Source organism: Diadema antillarum, unplaced genomic scaffold (genome assembly GCF_040938485.1).
Source record: "Diadema antillarum isolate AM-2024a unplaced genomic scaffold, OU_Dant_1.0 seq00000382_RagTag, whole genome shotgun sequence".
Classification (NCBI taxonomy): Eukaryota; Metazoa; Echinodermata; class Echinoidea; order Diadematoida; family Diadematidae; genus Diadema; species Diadema antillarum.
The window spans coordinates 3,141,480-3,162,955 of record NW_027271380.1 but is presented as its reverse complement, the minus strand read 5'-3'; the positions used below and the strand labels follow the sequence as shown (position 1 = coordinate 3,162,955).

General features: G+C 37.4%; 1 protein-coding gene across 1 annotated transcript in view; it reads right to left on the bottom strand.

Moving 5' to 3' along the window:
- Nucleotides 1-21,476, bottom strand: part of LOC139731617 (paladin-like) — a 53,654-nt gene that overhangs the window by 16,275 nt on the left and 15,903 nt on the right. The window contains exons 2-8 of the mRNA XM_071642507.1: nt 13,249-13,575; nt 12,780-12,959; nt 10,848-11,012; nt 10,041-10,280; nt 5,652-5,797; nt 3,347-3,458; nt 1,703-1,807 (exon numbers count right to left, since the gene is read on the bottom strand). Coding sequence (XP_071498608.1) covers nt 1,703-1,807; nt 3,347-3,458; nt 5,652-5,797; nt 10,041-10,280; nt 10,848-11,012; nt 12,780-12,959; nt 13,249-13,533 — 1,233 coding nt within the window. The 5' untranslated portion in view covers nt 13,534-13,575. The remainder of the gene's footprint in view (nt 1-1,702; nt 1,808-3,346; nt 3,459-5,651; nt 5,798-10,040; nt 10,281-10,847; nt 11,013-12,779; nt 12,960-13,248; nt 13,576-21,476) is intronic.

The following is a 21,476-nucleotide window of genomic DNA, read 5'->3' as shown; positions in this document are numbered from 1 at the left end:
GAAATATACAAACATACAAATTAAATTGTTTACCTTCATTCATTTATTTTAGGTAATGAAAGCTCTGGAGGAAAATGGTGTGGTATACGGACATCTGACAGGCATTGAGTATGTCAACAATGTGTTCTAAGATGGTGAAATACCACAAGCTTGTTATTTCAAAAATTTGTCATTTGTTGGTGTTGATGTTGTTTGCTGAACAGCATGACATGATTAACTTCAATTCTACCGAAAATCGTGTCTAATCCATCCATATCCCCCTTCTGGAGGGATGCCACTCTAAAAATTGCTCCCCTAATTTGCACATCCTCCCTTTTTTCCAGAAAATGTCATCTGCTAATGATATCTGGCGCTAATGCGGGCCAGTGAAACATCCTTGCCTGCCTAGAATGTTGTTCTCCAATTCCAACTCTCAGAGGTACTATGCAAAGCATTCCTGGGATCTCTGAGAGGAAATGGATTCAATGTAGTTTGAAATCAGGATGGCCTTTTCACTATTTTGCAATACTTCTGTTGTTGTTGATGATGATGATGATGATCATAACAACGACAACAACAACAACAACAATAATAATGATAATGATAACAACAGCAACAACATTGATAATAATAACAATAATAATAATAATAATAATACTAATGATAATAATAACATTAATAATAGTAGTAGTAGTAATAATGATAATAATTATAACAATAATAATAGTAGTAGTAGTAGTAGTAGTAGTAGTAATAATAATAATAATAATAATGATAATGATAATAATAATAATAATAATAATAATAATGATGATGATGATGATGATGATGATGATGATAATAATAATAATAATAATAATAATAATAATAATAATAACAATAATAATAATAATAATAATAATAATAATGATAATAATAATAATAATAATAATAATAATAATAATAATAATAATAATAATAATAACAATAATAATAATAATAATAATAATAATAATGATAATAATAATAATAATAATAATAATAATAATAATAATAATAATAATAATAATGATAATAACAACAACAACTAGAAAGCAGTTACTTTCAACCAATGATCTTGCTCTTCCCAAAGAGATTTTTCTCCTCTCCACCACTGGGGAAAAGCTCTTTGGGCTCTTCCATAGAGATCAGCAATTTCCACCCACAGGTATGCATGCTGAAAAATCACCCGATTTCCCAATATAGAAGCCTTTGTTACGTCATAACCCTTCAGCTGCGTGGCACGCGCCTCGCCCTAGCAGAAACTACAGCACGCACTTTAGTGCCCGTTTGAAAACCTCAAAAATGCGCAGCTTGAACTCCTAAGTTCATTGACCCTGCCTGTCAAAATATCAAAAATCCTTCATAAAAATCCCAAAAAATTCTCGGATCACTACCAAAATTAAATCATTTGTTACTTGTGTCATTCTCAACCTTTCCTGTAAGTTTCATCAAAATCCATTCACTACTTTTAGAGTTATTTTGCACACGGACAAACTAACAAACAAACTAACAAACAAATGGTAACGAAAACATAACCTCCTCCCTTGTGGAGGTAATAATGATGATGATAATAACAATAACAACGATAATAATGATGATGGTGATAATCATCATCATCATCATCATCATCATCATCATCAAGATCAGAATAATCAGAAGAAGAAGAAGTAAAGAAAGAGAAGTAAGAAGAGGAGGTCCATACTGCAATCTGGTAGTCTTCCTGCATTTCCTCCAGCTTCTGTTGGCATTCAATGATCTTCTGTAAGATGTTGCCCATGTCCGCACAAAGGTTAAGGATGAAGTCCACCTGAATGAATACGGAAAAATTACAGCAATATTTATAAAGCCTCCTGCAACTTCTAATAGAGCAACTTTATTCATTCAAAAGCTGGCTTTTCTGACAGTCTTTTCACTGTTTAAATTATATATCAAGATTTGCTTGGATGGCAAATACAGACACATGTTTTAAGGAAAATGCATGCAAACATTATTTCTTAACCGGTACTCTTCTTCAGTGTATATTATTCAGAAAGGCCACTGCACCCTGTCCTGTGCCATTCTATCATAAATGACGTTTGAGCACACCTGGGTGGGGGGGGGGGGGGGGGGGGGGGGAAGGTACCCTGACCACAACAACAAAGATTAAGTGACATCTCAGCATAGTCCCTGTTTTGCACAGAACATACTGGGTAACAATTTTTGGTCTTTTGGCAAATACATGTCATACTTTGAAGGAGCCACATAAGCAGCATCATTCACAAAACACATGAACATGATTTGAAATGCCTCATTCCATGGCTGAGTTTAATAAATGTGATTTTATAAGTTCATTTTTACTAATCACTTCCATTTATTCTCTTAGTGCATAAGAATCCACTTTCTGTTGGTTTAACTACCCCATTCATCAAATGCCTTTCATTACAGGCTACTTTCTTCATAGCACTGCTGTCCACTGAATTAATCATAACAGAAGACTGCTATTAAAGTCATCTCAAGAAATCTGTTGTTTTGTTTTGTTTTTTTTGGGGTGCTTTGTTTTGTTTATTTTTAACTTTTTTTTTCTCATTTCAATATCTTATTTCAGTAATCCAGAAGCACCACATGTTAGCATTACTCTTTCATCATCAACACGTAACTCATAAATCTCATAAATGGATTCTCTCTATCAAATCAAGCATAATATTCTCCACCCAATTCAAAGTGGATGATACAGTATTGGTGGAGATGAGAATTGGGCTTTTAACTTCTTGCAAGATACCAAGAAAACACATATGAAATAGTACAGAGCATACCATTTTAAGAGAATTCAAAGTTTACTTGATGAAAATCGGGTTTGGAAGGACTGAAACATCCAAAAACAAAGTAAAACAAAGTGATCGTAATAAAAGGTGGGTCCCACACTTTATTAGAATTGCTCTGTTTTGGATATCTCAGCCATTTCAAAACCAATTTTCATCAAATAAACATTGAATTCCTCATGGAATTACATGCTTTTTCATATTTCATAAAAGGTTTCACATTATCTCACCAAAAATGGTAGAAACCTGAAATTAGGTCTCAACCAGAACTATACAATCCCTTTAATATCCCGGTTTGTCATTCTTTCCTCTCATTTTTGCTTTGCCATTTTTCTAATTCATGTTTTATGACAAAACTGTACAAGCACAGACGATTTAATGGCATGTATTTTTTCAATCAAAACATGTATGTATCCTAGGCAAATATACCTACTGCATAAATTAGTACTGGCTGTGATGAGATGTGAGACAGACAGACAGACAGACAGACAACCCCAAAATATAATAATGTAAGGTAATTTGTCTAGTTGCTCTGCATGGAATCTCACCTCTTGCTTCCTTCTGTAGCCGTCGGGAAGGAGGCTACAAATTTTCATGACTGCCCAGAACTCCCCCTGTTCCAGATCGGCCGTCTGGTCACTGCAGGAGTAGTTACTATCACTGGTAGACAAAAATTACCATAAGCGGAGCGGGGGGCAAATAATTACGGGATGGCAAGACTGACGAACAGAGCAATCTCGTGGATTGACACACAAACACACATATACACACACACACACAAATTACGACGAACTGGGACAAAATGTTGGCACAACCATCATCACCCATGATTGTCTACTCATTTATTAGCTGCTGCTCATGGCATACGTCAAAATTCCTATTTGCATAATAGGCAGCACACATAACTGTGCATCCAAGTTTAATGCCTTCATTATAAGGCAAGCACAGCCACACAAGCCTACACTTGTACTATGAATTCTAGTGGTCTCGTTATGACAGGCACTAATGTTTTGGTTTGTCACATACAGAGAATCATGTGACAAATTCTGAAAGCAGACTCACCCCCCAAAATAGAGCTCTTAAGTATTCTCCTTTTTATCTGTTTTCAGTAATTCCTGTTGAAGAAAGAAGTATATACGAGTGTAAATGTGTGTGTGTGTGTGTGTGTGTGTGTGTGTGTGTGTGTATATATATATATATATATATATATATATATATATATATCTACTGTATATATACACACACACACACACACATTTCACTCATATGAAGAGCTTTATCGCAACACAAGCTAATTACATTCTTGAAAAGCTGACATATTTGTGATTAAAGCTGCTAAAAAAACAAAGAAAATAATAAGAAAATAAAGAATGCTTGTAATCATAACTTCAAGAATATTTCTTGTCATGTTACATGCGAGGTGTCACTACATTTGGGCAAATAGTTTTAATAACAGTGTCCCTCAAAGCAGCCGATATTTGCATAGTATTTGCCATCAAATGGTTGAACATTTTCATTTGATGTACGGTACACTTTAGGATGGTATGAAAACACATTTTTGCACATGATACAACCCCTCCTTGTCACGAACTGCACTTCCATACCACTACTTAATATCTAAATGAGGTAAACACTAGGTCAAAAACATTTAAATGTAGCTATTTTCTAAACAACTTAGTCTGATAGTCGTAACACTGCTATTACCCACATACTGTTGATTTGTTTGGATTTTCTCAAATTTCTCCCTAATTATTGTTTTGGAATATGTCTCCTTTCACGTGCAATATTTCCTTCCATGAATGTTTACTTACAAAATGTTTGATGTTTGCTGACGTGATTAGGTTTGCCGTGTTTCTGATCATTTCCCCTGATAACCTAATATCAACCCCAACAGAAGTTGGCTAATCGTTGCTTCTACTGATAACTAGGTCAACATGTCATGCCCTTCAATTCACACATAAATACAAAATCAGGTTTTGAAATTTGCTATTTCCGTCTTCGGCAACACCAAGAAATAAATAAGCAAATAACTAAGGGCTAAGATGGACGCTGCAATTTCTACAAATCTGACTGTCATATTTACAGTTTAAAATTAACTTCAGCACACACAAGTTTGTTTGTTTTGCCATTTAACATTAAAACATTATGAAAATAAAGAGGAATTATAACAAAGGGCTACTGTCTTGATGATGTTTATTCCTTTGTACCACAAGTTTTCATATGTCATATCATCTCATATCCAGAGTTACCATAAAAAAATGACTGCATTTATAAGTGCTATTCAATGCAAAATTCTGTATGTGAAAACAATCTGTAGCAAATGCAAAGACCAAAGAAATAAACATAATAAGATAACATTTCCTTTACCACAATTCCACACAAAGAAAGACTCAACACATAACATCACAGTGAGAGGTGACCAGACCTTGTATTTCAAATCTAGGTGAAAATGACTCTTTTTTTTAATCAATGGTCAGATAATCAGTTAAGTGACATCCTATCCAGATCCTAGCCATCTTCCCCCAAAAAAGAAGCCATCACAACATGTCAAAGGAAATGCTATCCCTTGTAGTGCTTTGGTTGTCATGTTTGTTTGTTTGTTTTTGCTCGCCTGAACATTTGACATTTTGTAGATACAAGGTTTTGTCACCCCGGGACAAAAACTTATAAAAGAAAGTACATAACTCATCACAGTAAATATATAAACATGAGAAATAATCAAATTTTAAAAAAAATGTCACAAGAGAACAAAGAAAGGCTCAACATCCAAATTATCTAAGGGACAACATTGCTGCATTTATCATGTTGCTTGGGAATACAGCAAACAAACATCTTTGGGATGTGATTACTTACTACGCTTCTGCTCCAAACCCCCTCTGGTGCGCCATAATTAGGAGGCCGGCTGCCATGGCGAAAGTGGTTCTGCCTGCCCCCATGTGGCCGGTGAAAGCAATGGTCGGCAGGCGTTTTTCCTCATTATCAAACAGGGTCGGTACTTCCTGACAGTTAGAACAAACAAACAAACACACACACAAACGTAAATACATGAAATGTCAATGTGAACAAACATATTGCCAGAGTGGACACTAGCAAAATGCTGGGAAAAAAGGCACTAATTATTCTATAGACACTCAGTGCAGTCTTGAACAATTTCTGGGGGAAAAAAAAAAAGCATCAGTAGAATGGCAACATTCGAATCACTGATGCTTAGACACGGTACTACCTTCAAACAGATATGACAATGTGATGCTTAAACTCGGCGCTAAAGTAGATTTGTGTTACATATTATTATGCAATGAAAACAAACAAACAGACTCTACGGTAACACCGAGATTATCAGTGCATTATCCTTTCTTATTTCAAAGTACTCGTTAGGCTCACTTCAAACAAATGGATAAAAAAGAAGATGGTGTGCAATCTTTCGTGAATTTGTTCAAATATTTCTCAATCAAAATATTACTCAAAGTTTCTGGTCATATCTACTATTCTTTTTTTTTTTAAACTACACTTCTGACAATTAATTCCTAGAATGAGACTGAGCAATAATTCACTGCAAGCAACTCAATACATAACAGCCAATGCATCAACGGGCAGTGAGCCATCATTGTGGAAAGCAGCTTGCTATAAACCAGTGAACTTGATAAGACAGCAGCTAAAATTAGTTTATTAAAGAGGGTAACCTGATGCTCTTCAATTAGTTAACGGGCCTCACCACATGTCGTGGGCTTCAGAGCCTACACATTGACTAAGTTCATTTTTGCACATTAGTGCATTATGATCCTGACGCTGGGCATGCAACCACAATGTTAAAAATAGACAGTGGGTACTGTATTTGTAACATGCCCCAAGCCATGATGTTGCTATAAACAGTGCAAGCTGTACAGCTGCCCAAAAACTAGAGTTTATCAAAACTCTCCAATTTCCCAACCCTCATTCTTCTCTCGCACACCATTCTGTAAAGGGAGTATACATCATTCAATTTCTCATTATAAAAGTAAACTTCTCTTGTGAGGTGAGGAAATTGTCTCAAAATGGAACACGTTTGTTTTATCAAAGTATATTCAAAAATATCTTACACATTCATAAACCTATTCACGCTCTCATTATGACTTGGTGATTTAGATTCAATTTTGCTGATAACATAAGACAGACCTTTATGCAGTTGAATTAGTAACAACTGTTCATGAATTCTATGAAGAGAAAACACCCAAAAGTTGCCTCTTTTGTGTCAAGAGTTTACATTGCATTCAGTGTAAAAGACATACAAATATGTCACAGCTAGTGCAATCAAGGGTAATGCTTGTAGAAATATCAAAGATTTCCATTTTGCTTCAGGTGATTTCCTAATAGCTTTACAGCACTCATTAACAATCACACAATGTTAAATATATTATCCTCACAGGAAAAAAAAAAAACAACAGAAGTTCATTCCTTGACATAATAATGATAAAAAACAAAAACATGCTAATGTCTACGATGCATGGAAAAAGACACTGGTATTTTCTCGTGTATTCATATATGGACAACTTCAGTGTTTACCTAGAGCTCACAGCACTATATTAAATGACCATTTGACATGCTGTCTGTTTTTTCACACCTCACTCACACTAATGTGATTTTGTTTTGTATCATTGATCTGTGACATTAAATTTCATTCTTTCATAAGCCCAATCTTGAACAGAAAAGTCCTTCTTTCGAGATCTTCAGCCTTAAAATGAGGAAGGTTCAGAGGGAAAGTTGTGCCCCTCTATAGTCTCATACTTTGCAGTGAAGACATATTGTTCACATGTGTAAGAAATTGTATAAAGACAAGTTTGTGCCCATTTGGAGCTTCATTTCCCTCCCCCCCCCCCCCCCTGGCTCTATCATCTACCTAAATAGCCCAGCCTAGTTGGGGTTAAACATGACAGGTTTAATTTTTTTTTCTCTCTCTCAGTCTCTCAGTTGCTTGTTTCCACTATCCTAACAATAAGGCCTTCAAAGAGGTTTGGTAGGTCGGATTTTGTTTATAGTCAGTTTTGTTGTTGCTGTTTGTTGTTAATTGTCTGTTTGTTTGTTTGTTTGTTTGTTTGCTTGTTTGTTTGTTTATTTGTTTGTTGCTGTTGTGAGATTCCAGCTGCTTGATACAGACGAATGCAAGTCAGAGTGTCATCTAATGTTTGATGTTTGGACACTGGTAAACAACTATCCCGTACACAAAACTATTGAAAACTCTGACAACACTCAGGCTCACAAACACAAAACAAAATAAATTAAAAAGAACAAATTATGGCAGCCTGTGTTTGCTTGTATCAAGCTTGTGTTTGCTTGTATCAAGGCAGCTTCACAATTTGCTAAAATTGGGATTACCATGAGGTAAAATCACTCAGAATTTAGGGTGGTTTGGTGGGAGGTTCTATTTTATTTATTTTTTTTTTTTGGGGGGGGGGGGGAGGTCACACACTGCATTAAGCCATTTCCTCACTCACCTCCTTGTAAGTGTCATGTCTTTGAAAACCACAACTTCTTCACAGAACGGAACCATGAACGTTACAACAGTTAATTATGCATTTTCCTTAGTATCTTTAGCAAAAAGTTGTCTAATCTCCACTGAATCGATGAATACGACTTTCAAAAAGCATTGAAGCATTGACATTCAATCACAAGCCAAAGATTGGACTTGGGTCTAAAAATATTTCGAAGACAGTAATTGACCTTCAAAAAAATTCTTTGAACTTGTTGTTTCAGTTACTTATTTATTTCACAGCGACTGAGCTAACACATTTCATGTAAACCCCTGGCAGCTGAGCACACAAACCTACAGGTGGGTTTTCCATCACTCAACATTGGCAAAATATGTTCTGATGCCATAGAGAGGTTAGCCCGTAGCATGCCATGGCAAATACCGTGACAAAGACATGAGATTTAACCCCTGAGAGCCTCCTCAAAGACTGTAGCTTGACAGTTTTGTGATGAGGAGCCTACCCAAACTAAATTTTCTGTCTGGTGAGAATGAAACGTAAATGGCAACATACTCGCAGAGTGTAGCAGGATATTTTAACATTAAGCTAATGTTGGGTAAGGACCAAAGTATCTGTCTTTTGAGCATGTGGCATACTTGATGAAAAAAAAAAAAAAAATCAGCTATCTCTAAGCAACGACACAGAAAACAAAACAGGTAAAAAGCAGGAAATATCTTAATGTGGCTAAATGTAGACACAGCTTTAAAGCTACATGCTCTGAAACAAATCTGAAATTCAAGGCTGACTTGCCAAGGGCAGCTACAATTCACTGTGGGGCAAGAAATACAATGGATGTCTGCCTGTTCTGCACATTGGGCCCTTGCTAAAATTTCCCATTCAGCCATACGGGAAAAACATATCTTGTAATGTCTGGTCACATACTCAAGGCTGATGGCTGTTGCCATGGTAACTGCACTGATTGTAAATTAGCACATTCTGTAAAAGTAGAAGTGCTCTGGATAAAACCTTACAGGGATAGAGCCTTCTCTTCGCCAGCTCCACGTCTGTGGAACTCTCTATTAATCCCACTTGGGAATTGCAACAACCGTAACAGCTCCAAATCTTCACTAAACTACCTATTTTTTTACACAGCAAATAGGTGAATAATATGAGATGCATTGTGGGAGCCAGGCGCCTTTGAATGTTCTGTGGATAAATGATGCATTATGACAGTGCTGTTCATCATCATCATATCATCATCATCATCATCTTCATCATCATCATCGTCATCATCTTCATCGTCATCATCATCATCATCATCATCTTCATCATCATCATCATCATCATCATCATCTTCATCGTCATCATCATCATCACCATCGTCATCATCATCATCACCATCATTATCATCACCATCATAATCATCACCATCATCATCACCATCATCATTATCACCATCATAATCATCACCATCATCATCATCGCCATCATCATCGCCATCATCATTATCATCACCATCATAATCATCACCATCATCATCATTATCATCATCACCATCATCATCATTATCATCACCATCATCATCGCCATCATCATTATCATCACCATCATCACTATCATCATCAACATCATCACCATCATCATTATCATCATCATCATCATCACCATCATCATCATCACCATCATCACCATCATCACTATAATCATCATCATCATCATCATCATTATCATTTCTGTGAATTGGGGGCTTCCCTCCCCCCCCCCCCCCTTCCTCCTCTCCCCAGATGCTTGGGAGACTAACCTTGACAGCATTCAGCAGCATGTCCAGGGCCTGCTCCAGGTGGGTGTGGTCCAACGAGAGGGGGATCCTGGCGTAGTAGGCGTTGGGCATGGAGACGGTGTGGAGACTGTACACCTCCATGGCGGTCTTGATGTGCTCCTCAAACTCCACGTGGCGCTGGTGGGGCTCGTCCGTCAGGTCCTCCACGTTGTCATAGAAGTAGAAGCTGTTGTTCTGGCTGCACAGTGAATACTGCAGAACCTGGGGGATCGGATGGAAGGAAACATCGGAAGAAATAAGTGTCTGAGCTAACGAAAATGTTGAAAAGAGAACGTTTATCATTGATCATAAATCAAACAGAAAGATCAAGGGACCTACATCATAAAATTTAACTACTTGTTTCTTCCTTAAAAGAGAGCAATGGTGGACAATATGCATGTATTTGCCAGGAACAATTAAAGGTCAAATTCAAGAATGACTACTTTCACATGAAAAATATTTCACAACTATACAGCAATCAACGATCATCAAACAAAAAATACACAGTCACCGCATTGTTGGCTGAGCAGTGCACCTTCAAATAGGTCACTGTCCTCCAGATTCATGACCTTAATAACAAATTTTATATCTTATTGAATAAGAAAACTCAGGCAAAGTCCATCTGGCTAGTTGTAACATGAAAAAAACAACAACAACCAATTCAGATTGCCAGCCCACTAGTATTGATTCCATGTGCAGCTGCGATTTTGGAATGAATGCAGAGTGCCTAGTTCCACAATCCACACAGAAAACAAGAGGTATCCATCCACAGATTCTCTGAAAACTTACCTCCTTTCTCATGGCTTGTTCTTCGGCAGTGATCTCTTCCACATTGGATGATAAGCTAACGTTCGTGGTGAGGGCGTCCTTTTCTCGTGGAGAGTACGAGACGTAGTCCCCATCCTGCTTCATGAACAGGACCGGCTCTGCCCTGATGTTGATCACTAGAATTTCCTGAAAAATTACAAAGTCGACACTCTCAAAGTAAACACCCTTTTGCACAATCCAATCACTTGCTATGGCTCTTACTTGAAAAACAAAAGTATTATAAATTGTCATTACCACTGATAAATTATGATTACAACATTGGGGGCCACCTGTACTATTTGAATAAGAATGATCATTCCAAGCTGTTAAAAAATTGGAATATGCATTTCAAAGGAGAAGATGAATGCTTCATTGAAATGGGCCCCATCTCAACTTTATAACCCCTTTTGATTCCCCATCAGACTAACACTGACACTGTCATTAATCACTTAGAGATTCTTCACCCCCTGAAACTATGTGACTTCAAATGTTTGGCTGTACTGCATCTGGATGTGGAGAAGATATAAGAAATCTAAACAGTCTGGGACCTTGAGACCCCACTCCTGGGCTCCTAGAGGTTCACCAGTACTATTTTTACCACTAGGGAAGCCAGAGACCTAATATGGTTCTCAATGTTGAATGATTAAGGAAAACTGCTCTCTTTATGGACTTGCCAAAAAGAGCACAGCTGCACTGTGCTATATAGTTCATAGAGCTTTGTGTGTATCACAAAATATCCTTTGGTTTCCATGAGAAAACAAAAGATTGCTGTCTTCACACATCATATCTCCATGGATGCATCATGTCAGGGTATCCATGGAACAGACAGAAGGGGGTCCTACTCAAGTGAGGTTGCGTTGCTGGGGGCAACCAGTGAGGGACAGCTCGTTGCTGTCGTCAAAACAGGTGGGGTACGTCGCCAAGAAAGGGACATGATTGTGTCGTTATGTGTCTGGGAGTCTGGGACAATCGGGTCAACAACATCTGCACCCCGACTTCGCAAGCATGGACTTCTACCCAAACAGGTCTAATTCAATTATGAAACTAGTAAATACTACCATTTTGGAACTTTATAAGTTTGGACACTGCAAAGGATGATGACAGAGTACATGCATATGCATACAGTTGCAATTTCATGAGTTATACTCCTCAATTTCTTTTTAGCTCCTGGCATAGATCTGCTCTAATTCGAAAGCAATTGTTAAATTTTACTTGTCTGCAACACAATATTATGTGCATTCTTTTGTTTGATTTTTGGTTGTTTGTTTGTTATATATCAAGAGTATGGCCAGCAGTATCAAATAAAATCAAATTAAAAATTTGACATGGACATAGCACCAGTCATATTGTAACCCAAGATTTGACATTTTTTCTTCATTTCAAACTACATGAGTAGAGCAGTTTTTTGTGTTTTTTTAATCTAATTCCAGATCACATCCCATCACCTTTTTTTCACTTTTTTCCATAGATAGGGTAGTCCTCACTCAAGAACTTCCCTTGCATACAAAGAAGTCTGAAGTTTGATGCTGATCTAAATCTGCCAGTACATAATTGAAGTTGTGGGAATCTTGACATCAATACTGTCATGGTGAATTCAATTTTTCAATATTGATATCACACAGACCTGGGCCCCGTTTCATAAAGCTGTTCGTAAAGTTACGAACAACTTACAAGCGACTGGCGATCAGTTCTGATGTGCTATACTTATCAGAATTTCCATAATTCAGCATAAGAAGTGATCACCAGTCGCTCGTAAGTCATTCGTAACTTTACGAACAGCTTTATGAAACACCTCAGGAGCATTTTCACTCAATTCTTTCCCCGATTACTCAATACTTGATGAAATAAAGTATTATACAGTCAGGTATTAATGAAAAAAAAAAAAAAAAGAGAAAGAAATTAGAATCCACTTACCGAATATTTTTCTTGTATAAAAAACTGCATGACTTGTCTCAGTCCGTTTGCAGTGGGCTGTCCCATACCGTACACTGGGTATCCTCCATGGGATTTGCGGAAGTTAGGGGCTCCATACTTTGCCGTTGTGTTCAGCTCATCAATGTCTTTGAACTGATCAGCAACCATGAAGTATTTCTCCTTCAAATGGAAGAATAAAAAAAGTAGATCAATCAGAGTTAATTTCAAAGAAAACTTGAAAAATTACTCTTTGATCAGATCATACCAACAGTGCTACTTTGAATAACACATCTTCCCATGAGGATGTAAAACAATGATGGCTTAGCTAGACAGAGACATAAAGTTTTATGTGAGAATGCTTAATGTATCTTTTGTACACGTATCTTGTGATATGGTGTGAGCATAGGCAGCACGACAAAACTGAATTTGTATCAAAAAATGATATCAGAGGGAGGTTCATCATCCTCACTTGAATCAAGTTGTGCTCTGGCATCCCATTTTTGATTGACCCAACTACCAGCATCTGCTTCTCGGCCAGGAACGGGCATTGGTACTCCTCGAAGCAGTCCTTTGTGATGATGATTGGTGCCACATCGTTGCAGATCACATTCTGGCCGCGCCACTTCTCTCCGCCTGTGCCGAGCGAATTCTTGCGGTTGTCGTCGTTTTCCGGGTGGCGCAGCGAGTTGCGCTGGCTCTGTGCAAAGTCGGGAGACGGGGACCGGGAGGAAGCACTGCTTGCTCCAGTCCCCATGGCAACCAAGTCTACTTTAGTCTTGTTTCACCTCACTCTGTTCTGAAAGAGGAATTGACAGATTGAAGACCATGTTAGCAATGAAATGTTGACCTAGATTAAGAACCACAAAGGCTACAAAATGAAACAAAACTACAAAACTGTTCGAAGGCTACAAAACAACATGACTTTCTGTTTCATAAGTGAGCTTCATCACATGTGCAGCTAACTGTACTTAGAAGTTTAGCCATCTTCTGACTTTTGACATTATGAGTGAAGGGTACACAGCCTCAATTGTACAAGTAGCTCTGTCATGAGCATGTTTTGAATGTGCTCACTTTTATTGTGCAAACCATCAAAGATCCTGACACTGTATGAGGTACCGTGAAAAGAGACTAATTGATTAATTAGAGAAGCACTCTGAGAGCCAAGCAGTTCATTTCCGCCACTGATCTTGTTTTTCCATAGAGATCAGTAATTTCTACTCATATGCATGCTGAAAGTCACCTGATTTCCCAACACGTAGAAGCCTTTTGTTACATTATCAACTTCCAGCTGAATGGCGTGCCTCGCCCTAGCAGAAGCTAGAGCACGCACTTTAGTACGCATATGAAAACCTCAAAAAGTCAAATTTTGACCTTTGTAATGTCAGTAAAAATTTTGCTTCCATATGCATGCACTACATTCTCGCACAAATCTGCATCTTTTCATGTCACCGATGAAAAACAAGAAGTAAACATCTTTCTCATACAACAGGAAAAACCTGTAAACATCTTGTGGGAAGACAGGAAGTAAACATCTTGCACTGGGAAAGCACCGAAACAAAGGACAAGGATCTTGACAAAATGCTTCAGAATTTCACTTCATAATAACAGTCTTCAGGATGTTACATGATGCGAGGGACCTTGAACAGCACAAAGAAAACTAACTGTGGGGCTTCACACCTATGAAGGTCTGATGCAATAACACTTCCAAACCTTATTTCTAAAAATATGAAATTATCATATGAGAGAGTATTTTCTTTTTGTGTGTGTGCCATTCGTACATACCCGGTACTGCATAAGGCAAGTTATCCCAAGGACTTCAAAAAAGTTAACGCGCAATTTCACATATTATGACTGCAGCTAATGTCTTGCTTATTGTACACAAAGTGAAATTTACAACTTACAGTAACTTGACCATTGACTCTTGACCTCTGTAACAGCAAAAATGTTGCCTCCACATACAATGTACATTGTACATGTACGTGTGTATTCTGTATACACGCACTGTATGTTCTGTATGTTTGTTTGTCACTGATGAAAAACAGGAAGTAAACATCTTTCCCACACAACAGGAAGAACTGGTAAACATCTTGTGGACATGTACAAGAAGTAAACATCCTGCACAAGTGGGAAAGCAAGGAAACGAACAGGATTTTCTTTAAGAAATACATTGCTCCTTCTTCTTTTTCTTCTTCCAACTGGAGTACAGTCGTGCATCGGGGGGGGGGGGGGCATTTCATGAAGCAGTTCGGTCGGATATTTTTCTGACAAACTGTTATAAGCTACTGAAATCCTTGAATCTTACTGACTGAGAGCAAATTCGTCCAACAACTTTGTTTGACAAAATGCTTCATGAAATCCCCCCCCCCCCCCTAGCTAAAATAACTCAATTGACAGCATGACATCCATTTCTGAACATGTTTGTAGAATGGTTCTAAAAAAACCCAAGTTCTAAAAAACTCTCTACTGTATTCACATCTCTTTTGTCAGGGCAGCGCTACAAGTGCATACTGGGACATCTGCTGGCTTGTCACGTCAGGCAAGAAGGAAGAATATTTGCTTCCCCGACCCGTCCTGTTTGTGATAGTGGTGCCCACTAACAAGGCTCAAGGGAATGAGCTGTCCCTATGCCTAGAAAGCCCACAAATCCAGCTAGAATCAATTAGCACATTTCTCCCACAACCTTCTCTCCTCGTCATTAGACCTGGAAATGCCATCTCAGCTGTTAAAGGGTCATGGGCTGTGGATGAGGTAATCACTGATGCCCATTTCCAGGAGTGCGATAGGGGAAAAAGAGAAATAAACAAACACACAATGATATTATTTTTGAAAAAGCCCTTTTTACTTTTTTGTGCCATGATGAAGTACATGTACATGTACTTGAAGGAATGGTAAACACACAACAGAAGAGCTGTGCAATACAGACAGATCAAGAATCAGACCTACACTTGTACACTGTATGTTTCTACATATTTTTGTATATAGGATTAGATTCAGGTGGACTCTTTCAGAGCTTCTCAAATTTTGATCACATCGATGGCAGAAAATAGTATGCAGCACTGGGCCAGTCATTTTAGTAGCTATTGCTTACATTTTCTGCACAGTGAATAATTATCATTTTTTATGATTAGTTTCTTTTTTTACATCTCCCCACCACCTGGAAGGGTGGCAGAGATGTAGTTTGTTCAGTCTAATTCAATTAATTTTGTTTTGTTTCCTTGACATGCTCAAGACAACTTTACTCTTCACTCACAAAAGGTACACGTAATGATTCATGAGGCAAGGAGTACTAAGATTCAAACGACTGTGTCCATTCACACACAGATGATCACTTTTACAATACTGTGTACACTCCAACTGCTATCCTGCAGCCCTAGAGAATGGTAGACTTAATGGAGTTTGCTGAGCACACAAAACCCTGGAGCCTCCAGATTCTTATGAAAGTGAACATAGCAACAGCATGATCAAGAATTTCAAATGATGCATTTCAAGATACTATCATTATCATAGACCACTACACACATTATCCTAACTTTCGATTCTTTGCAAGTCAAACCTGATTTTCACATAAAATTTATGAAAATCAGAAATAAAAAGAAGTAAAAATGAAGAGAGGTGTACATCTAAAAGTACCTCTGATTTTCTCTCACAGAATATGTGATGCATTAAACCATGTCGGAAAAACAGTCTAGTGTTTTGGCTTTTTTTGGCAGATCTGAATTCATAAGATACAGGTACAATGATTTAACTTGATATTATTTGCCCTACTTCAGTACACACAGAATATTTTAAAGAAGAAAATTATACAGCTTATACTGCCCAAATCAGCTTTACATGCATTTTTCATCCTATTATTATCTCCGACTTGATATGGGTATCATGATATCGCACCACACATATGAGACACAATTTGGGTTAATGGAGACAATTTGAAATAACATGTGTTGTCACAAGAACAGGTAAAATATGGACGTACACCTAATACATTTGATGCAATAATTTGTGACTCTGTGCAACAGTCTTACCAAGACTGATTCTGTTACATGTTGATGTGTGGGTCGCAAAAGGAAAATGCCTTTACAAGTACAGAGATACCTTGTAATCAGGATTTAGAGGTTACCTCTTGCAATGATGACTAAATTTGATTTTAGGGGTTCATGACAATGAAGAAGATTTTCCTTCAAACCCTCAATGTCATCGTTTCAGCCTTCAACTGCATGCGAGATACAATACGCAATGGGCACAATGCTGCACAGACAATCGCAGTGCATACACAGTCAAGTTTTACCCAGCTCCAGTAGCATCTACTGCCCCTGCGCGGCAAGCTTTTGGTGTTTACTGCACATTTGTTTAATCTCCCTGCTAATGGTACTTTAAAGGTTATATTTCATGTAGTAACAACCTGAGTGGTTTGTGTATGACATCAAGATGTGACAATTTTGAAACAAGCAGGTAATTTTTATAGTGTACATGATTTAAGTATTCTAATATCAATTTGAAAAAAAAAAAAAATCTGTCATTACTATGCACCAATTTTCACATCAAGATTAGAATAAAGCTACAGTCACTACTGCTCTGTCAAAGAGATTGTTATCTCTTTTAATGTGCTTCTAAGCTGCCCATAAGCACTTGACACTGGCAGGATTCATCAGCCAGTAGCAAGCGATGCAATCAGGACTAGAAATGTCACCATGGCAACTGGTATGCCTCCGCTATATGGCATGTTTCTCCCAATATGTCTAGTATACATCTTGACAATATGAGATGCCAGTTTAATACACATAATTGGCAAAAAAACAAACAAACAAAAAAAAAACACTGAAATGACATCTGTCAGGAATGTGTTGAGTGTTTACTTTCATTGAACTAGGTTCATTTGGATGAATGGCTAAAATGTTCAAGAGCAAGTATTTTGGAATTAGTGAAAATCCTTCCGGTTGTTTTCAAGAAGATGAAAATGTGCAATTTAGGCCCACATCAAGGCCCCCCGCTTCAAGGGAGGGGGGTGGGGGAGGAGGAGGTGCCCTGTGGATCTGCAGTGAACAAACTTTCCCTGTAATCTCTTCTTGTTCTATTGAAGATTTGTAAATAATCCCTAATTTGAGGGGTTTGGGCCGGGGGGGGGGGGGGGGGGGGGGGGAACAAAGTACCCAGTTGAACAAATTGAGATCCTATTTTGGACCCCTTCTTCCCTCCCCCCCCCCCCCCATTCCGCCCTTGAAATGAATATATTCTTGCATCAAGTTGTTTTTATTGCGACTGATTGACAAAATTGCCCTTCATCAACATAATTACACACTAAAAGCACTGATTATTGTTTTTGTAGAAGCCTGAAGACATGATGAAAAATCATGAGCATACACCAAATTATGTATACTCAGGTTGGTCCAATCTGAGTATGTGTATACACTTGTACTTGTATATGCCCAAGATTTTTCACTCATCGCTTCTACAGAAACATTGAATAATTGGTATGCACAGATCAACAATACTGGAATAGGTAATTAATCAGTCATCAGTTGCAATGTAATGAGATCGGTTTCACAATGTACAATGTATATTATTCTATGGTAAAAAGGAACAGAATTCCAGATTACACATGCATTAATGTACCTTGTATGGTATCTCTGCCATATATAATATTTCACGAGTATAGTATTTTATTCACCGGAGCTTGTAATTTTGACAATTTTGTGATCAAGAGTATGGCTAAGAACGAAGTACAGTTAGCAATCTTCCATCAGCATACTGTATGCAATGCATTTGTGTCACAGGCGAAAATATTTTTGTATGTAGTTATTTTCATAATCTAGGCCCCTATATCAGTCAACTCATGAAACTTGCAGAAATAAAAGACAGCAAAAGATACCACGTATGCAGCCGACTTAAAAAAAACCCCAAAACAAATGAAATCTCTTAGCAGTTGAGAGACATGTCTATTAAAGAAAATGGTATACAATTTTATTATACAGCAAATTGTAAATTTATGGTCACATTACCTACATTGCCAACACACAAATTGCAGGGGTCCTAAACTAGCAAAATAACCAGTCATTTTCATTCTGACATCATAGAAAAAAAAAAAGAAAAAGAAAACATTGATTCCCTTACAGAGAGGAGCCCATAAAAAGATGAAACAGGGAGAACATATGACTGACAAAAAAAGAAAATCACAAATGTCTCAACAAGCAAGAATTTATTACCCCAAAATGTGATTAATCATGTATCATGCATGTTAATTTTGATGAATCCTCTAGAAAATATTATACAAAATGCAGAAAGTATTAAAGATGATGAAAATGCTCCTCATTTCACACTCACAGAAGATGATACTTGCTTTTTTATGGGTCATTTGATCTGTTGATATCCATTTCAAGAGCTGTAACATATACCAGAGGCACTGCAAAGTATTATACAATTTCTTTGGCTCATTTATTAAATCATGCAGCTAGAGGGATTTGTTTCTGGCTCAACAGTGACATGCAGGTTATCGATTAGCTAAGCACGGTCGTAAATTGTGCAGTCTCAATAGCTCCTTCTGCAAGCTATACAGCCACACACGCAGCTTAGTGACACCGCTTGTTGTACATCTGGTTACTGTGGTAACCAGTACCGATGGTGATGGTCGTGATACCCAAGATTAAAATGCACAGATACACAGAGTTTGAACAACACTGACAACAGATTATATCATGAATGATGGAGATACAGGGTCTGCTGGTGTACAGCTGCGTTTTAATGTACTCTGTACGAAAACATTATTTCACAGCAAATTCTTTTGTCTGCAACCTATTCAAATGATAAAATGGAGAAAAATGTTGATTTTCTTTTTTACATTTTGAAGGATGATGGTACAAAAGATACTAAAAAAAACAAAAAAAAAACGAGCAAAATATTGGCAGGACGTGCAACATGTGGGCATGGGAGCATTATCACAGTGATATTTCATTATTGCTGCTGGCATTCAGTTTGTAATAACCATATTTATGTGCTATAAATACCTTGAGCTTTCAACAACACTTGGATGTTAAAAATAGCTGGTTTCCTAAACAATGTACACAACAGAGAAGTTAAGGAAGCATTAATTTAATAAAACTGAATTTGTACAGGTCTGCAAATAAGTGGCATGCATTCAAATTAAAAGGAAGAAATGTGGGACTATTGGAAAGTTGTTACAAGAGGCAGTTTGGCACATTATTGTTTAACTTTCACATTATTTCTTATAATAGAAAACTAACTATTCATGTACAGCACAGTTTTATTCATATTATGTCACAGTAACATAATGCCCAGTATTTGCAATGCATGGATAGTAGGTAGGGCCTACTCACTATGTCAATGACCACATTCCTTTACACCACATTAAAGTGTGTTGTCTATGGGAAAAGACAATATTTCCTCCTTCATCAGTTCATCTTTTTTTATTTAAAAAAAAAAAAGATTTGTATCAGTCCTTGGAATACTGGTTCTCATGTTTGTGATCATGTTGGTGACATCCAGTCAAAAGACAAGCCAATGGCCTTGCTACACAGTTTAGTCTTGGAACAAACAAGTTGGCTTCTGGTCACACATACAGGAGCTACGCAGTGCTCTATACACAGTCTTTCAACAGACTTGGCTGTAGATGGCTAAAATAGTGGCCACTCATCAATGCAACTGCACTTCACTTGGTTGCTGACCAACGAGCTTTGTATTAAACTACTAAATACATGAGCAAAAGGCCAGAAGAAATGTAAGCTACCTGAGCATGACAACGTGCAGATGTTAATAGACCACTAAAGTCTGTGGGCAAATCAAAATTATAAATGCTCACACTAGTGATTTTGAATCAGACCAAGAGAAAAGATACAAACAAAACTCTTGGGGACCCTATTGCAGCAGCACACAGATTTGCATAATTTTAGGACCACACTGTCTGCTCAGGTCAGTTAAACTTCTGATTCAGGGATGCAGAATGGGTCCAACCTAGAACTAGTAACAGTCACATTGACAAAATACAAATATGTAGCAGGATAACGATTGTGATCCAAATACCAAGATCTTTGTTTGTGCCTGCTATAAATTACCAATCGCAAAATTTGTTGACAAAACTACGTATGCCCAAAATCTACCAAAATAGTGACCCTTGCCTTTGTGTCTGTGAGCTGTTTAATAATGTATGTTTTGAATGATTGGATAAAAGATCTTTGAAACTTTTGCTCCAGCATTTATACACCCACCACTATGCACATCACTGCTCTATTTTTCAATCATCATTTACACAATAAATCCAAAATAATCGCACGATTTCTTGGGATTTGGATAGCAATGCTGATTGTGCTATTGAGTGGGATTTTTTATGTCTGCACAGGTAAAAATCTAGAGATTTGGATCGAGATGTAAATCTCAAGATATGTATACGGCTTATTCACGTCAGTGTGAATCTGACTACTGACTTGCCTCTTTGGGTAATCAGAGCTGCATGCAGGTTTGCAAATATAATCATGACCACTATGGCTAAAATATGAAAAGTTTGCAAAAGCAGCCAACAATTTGACGATTTCCTTGGAGGTTGGCACAAATGAATTTGATACACAACACTTAAAGGGATTGTATAGTTTTGGTTGAGACTAATCTTCATGTTTCTAACATATTTTGTTGAGATAAGAGGATGTAATTCCAAGAGGAATTCAATGTTTGTTTGATGAAAATTAGTTTTGA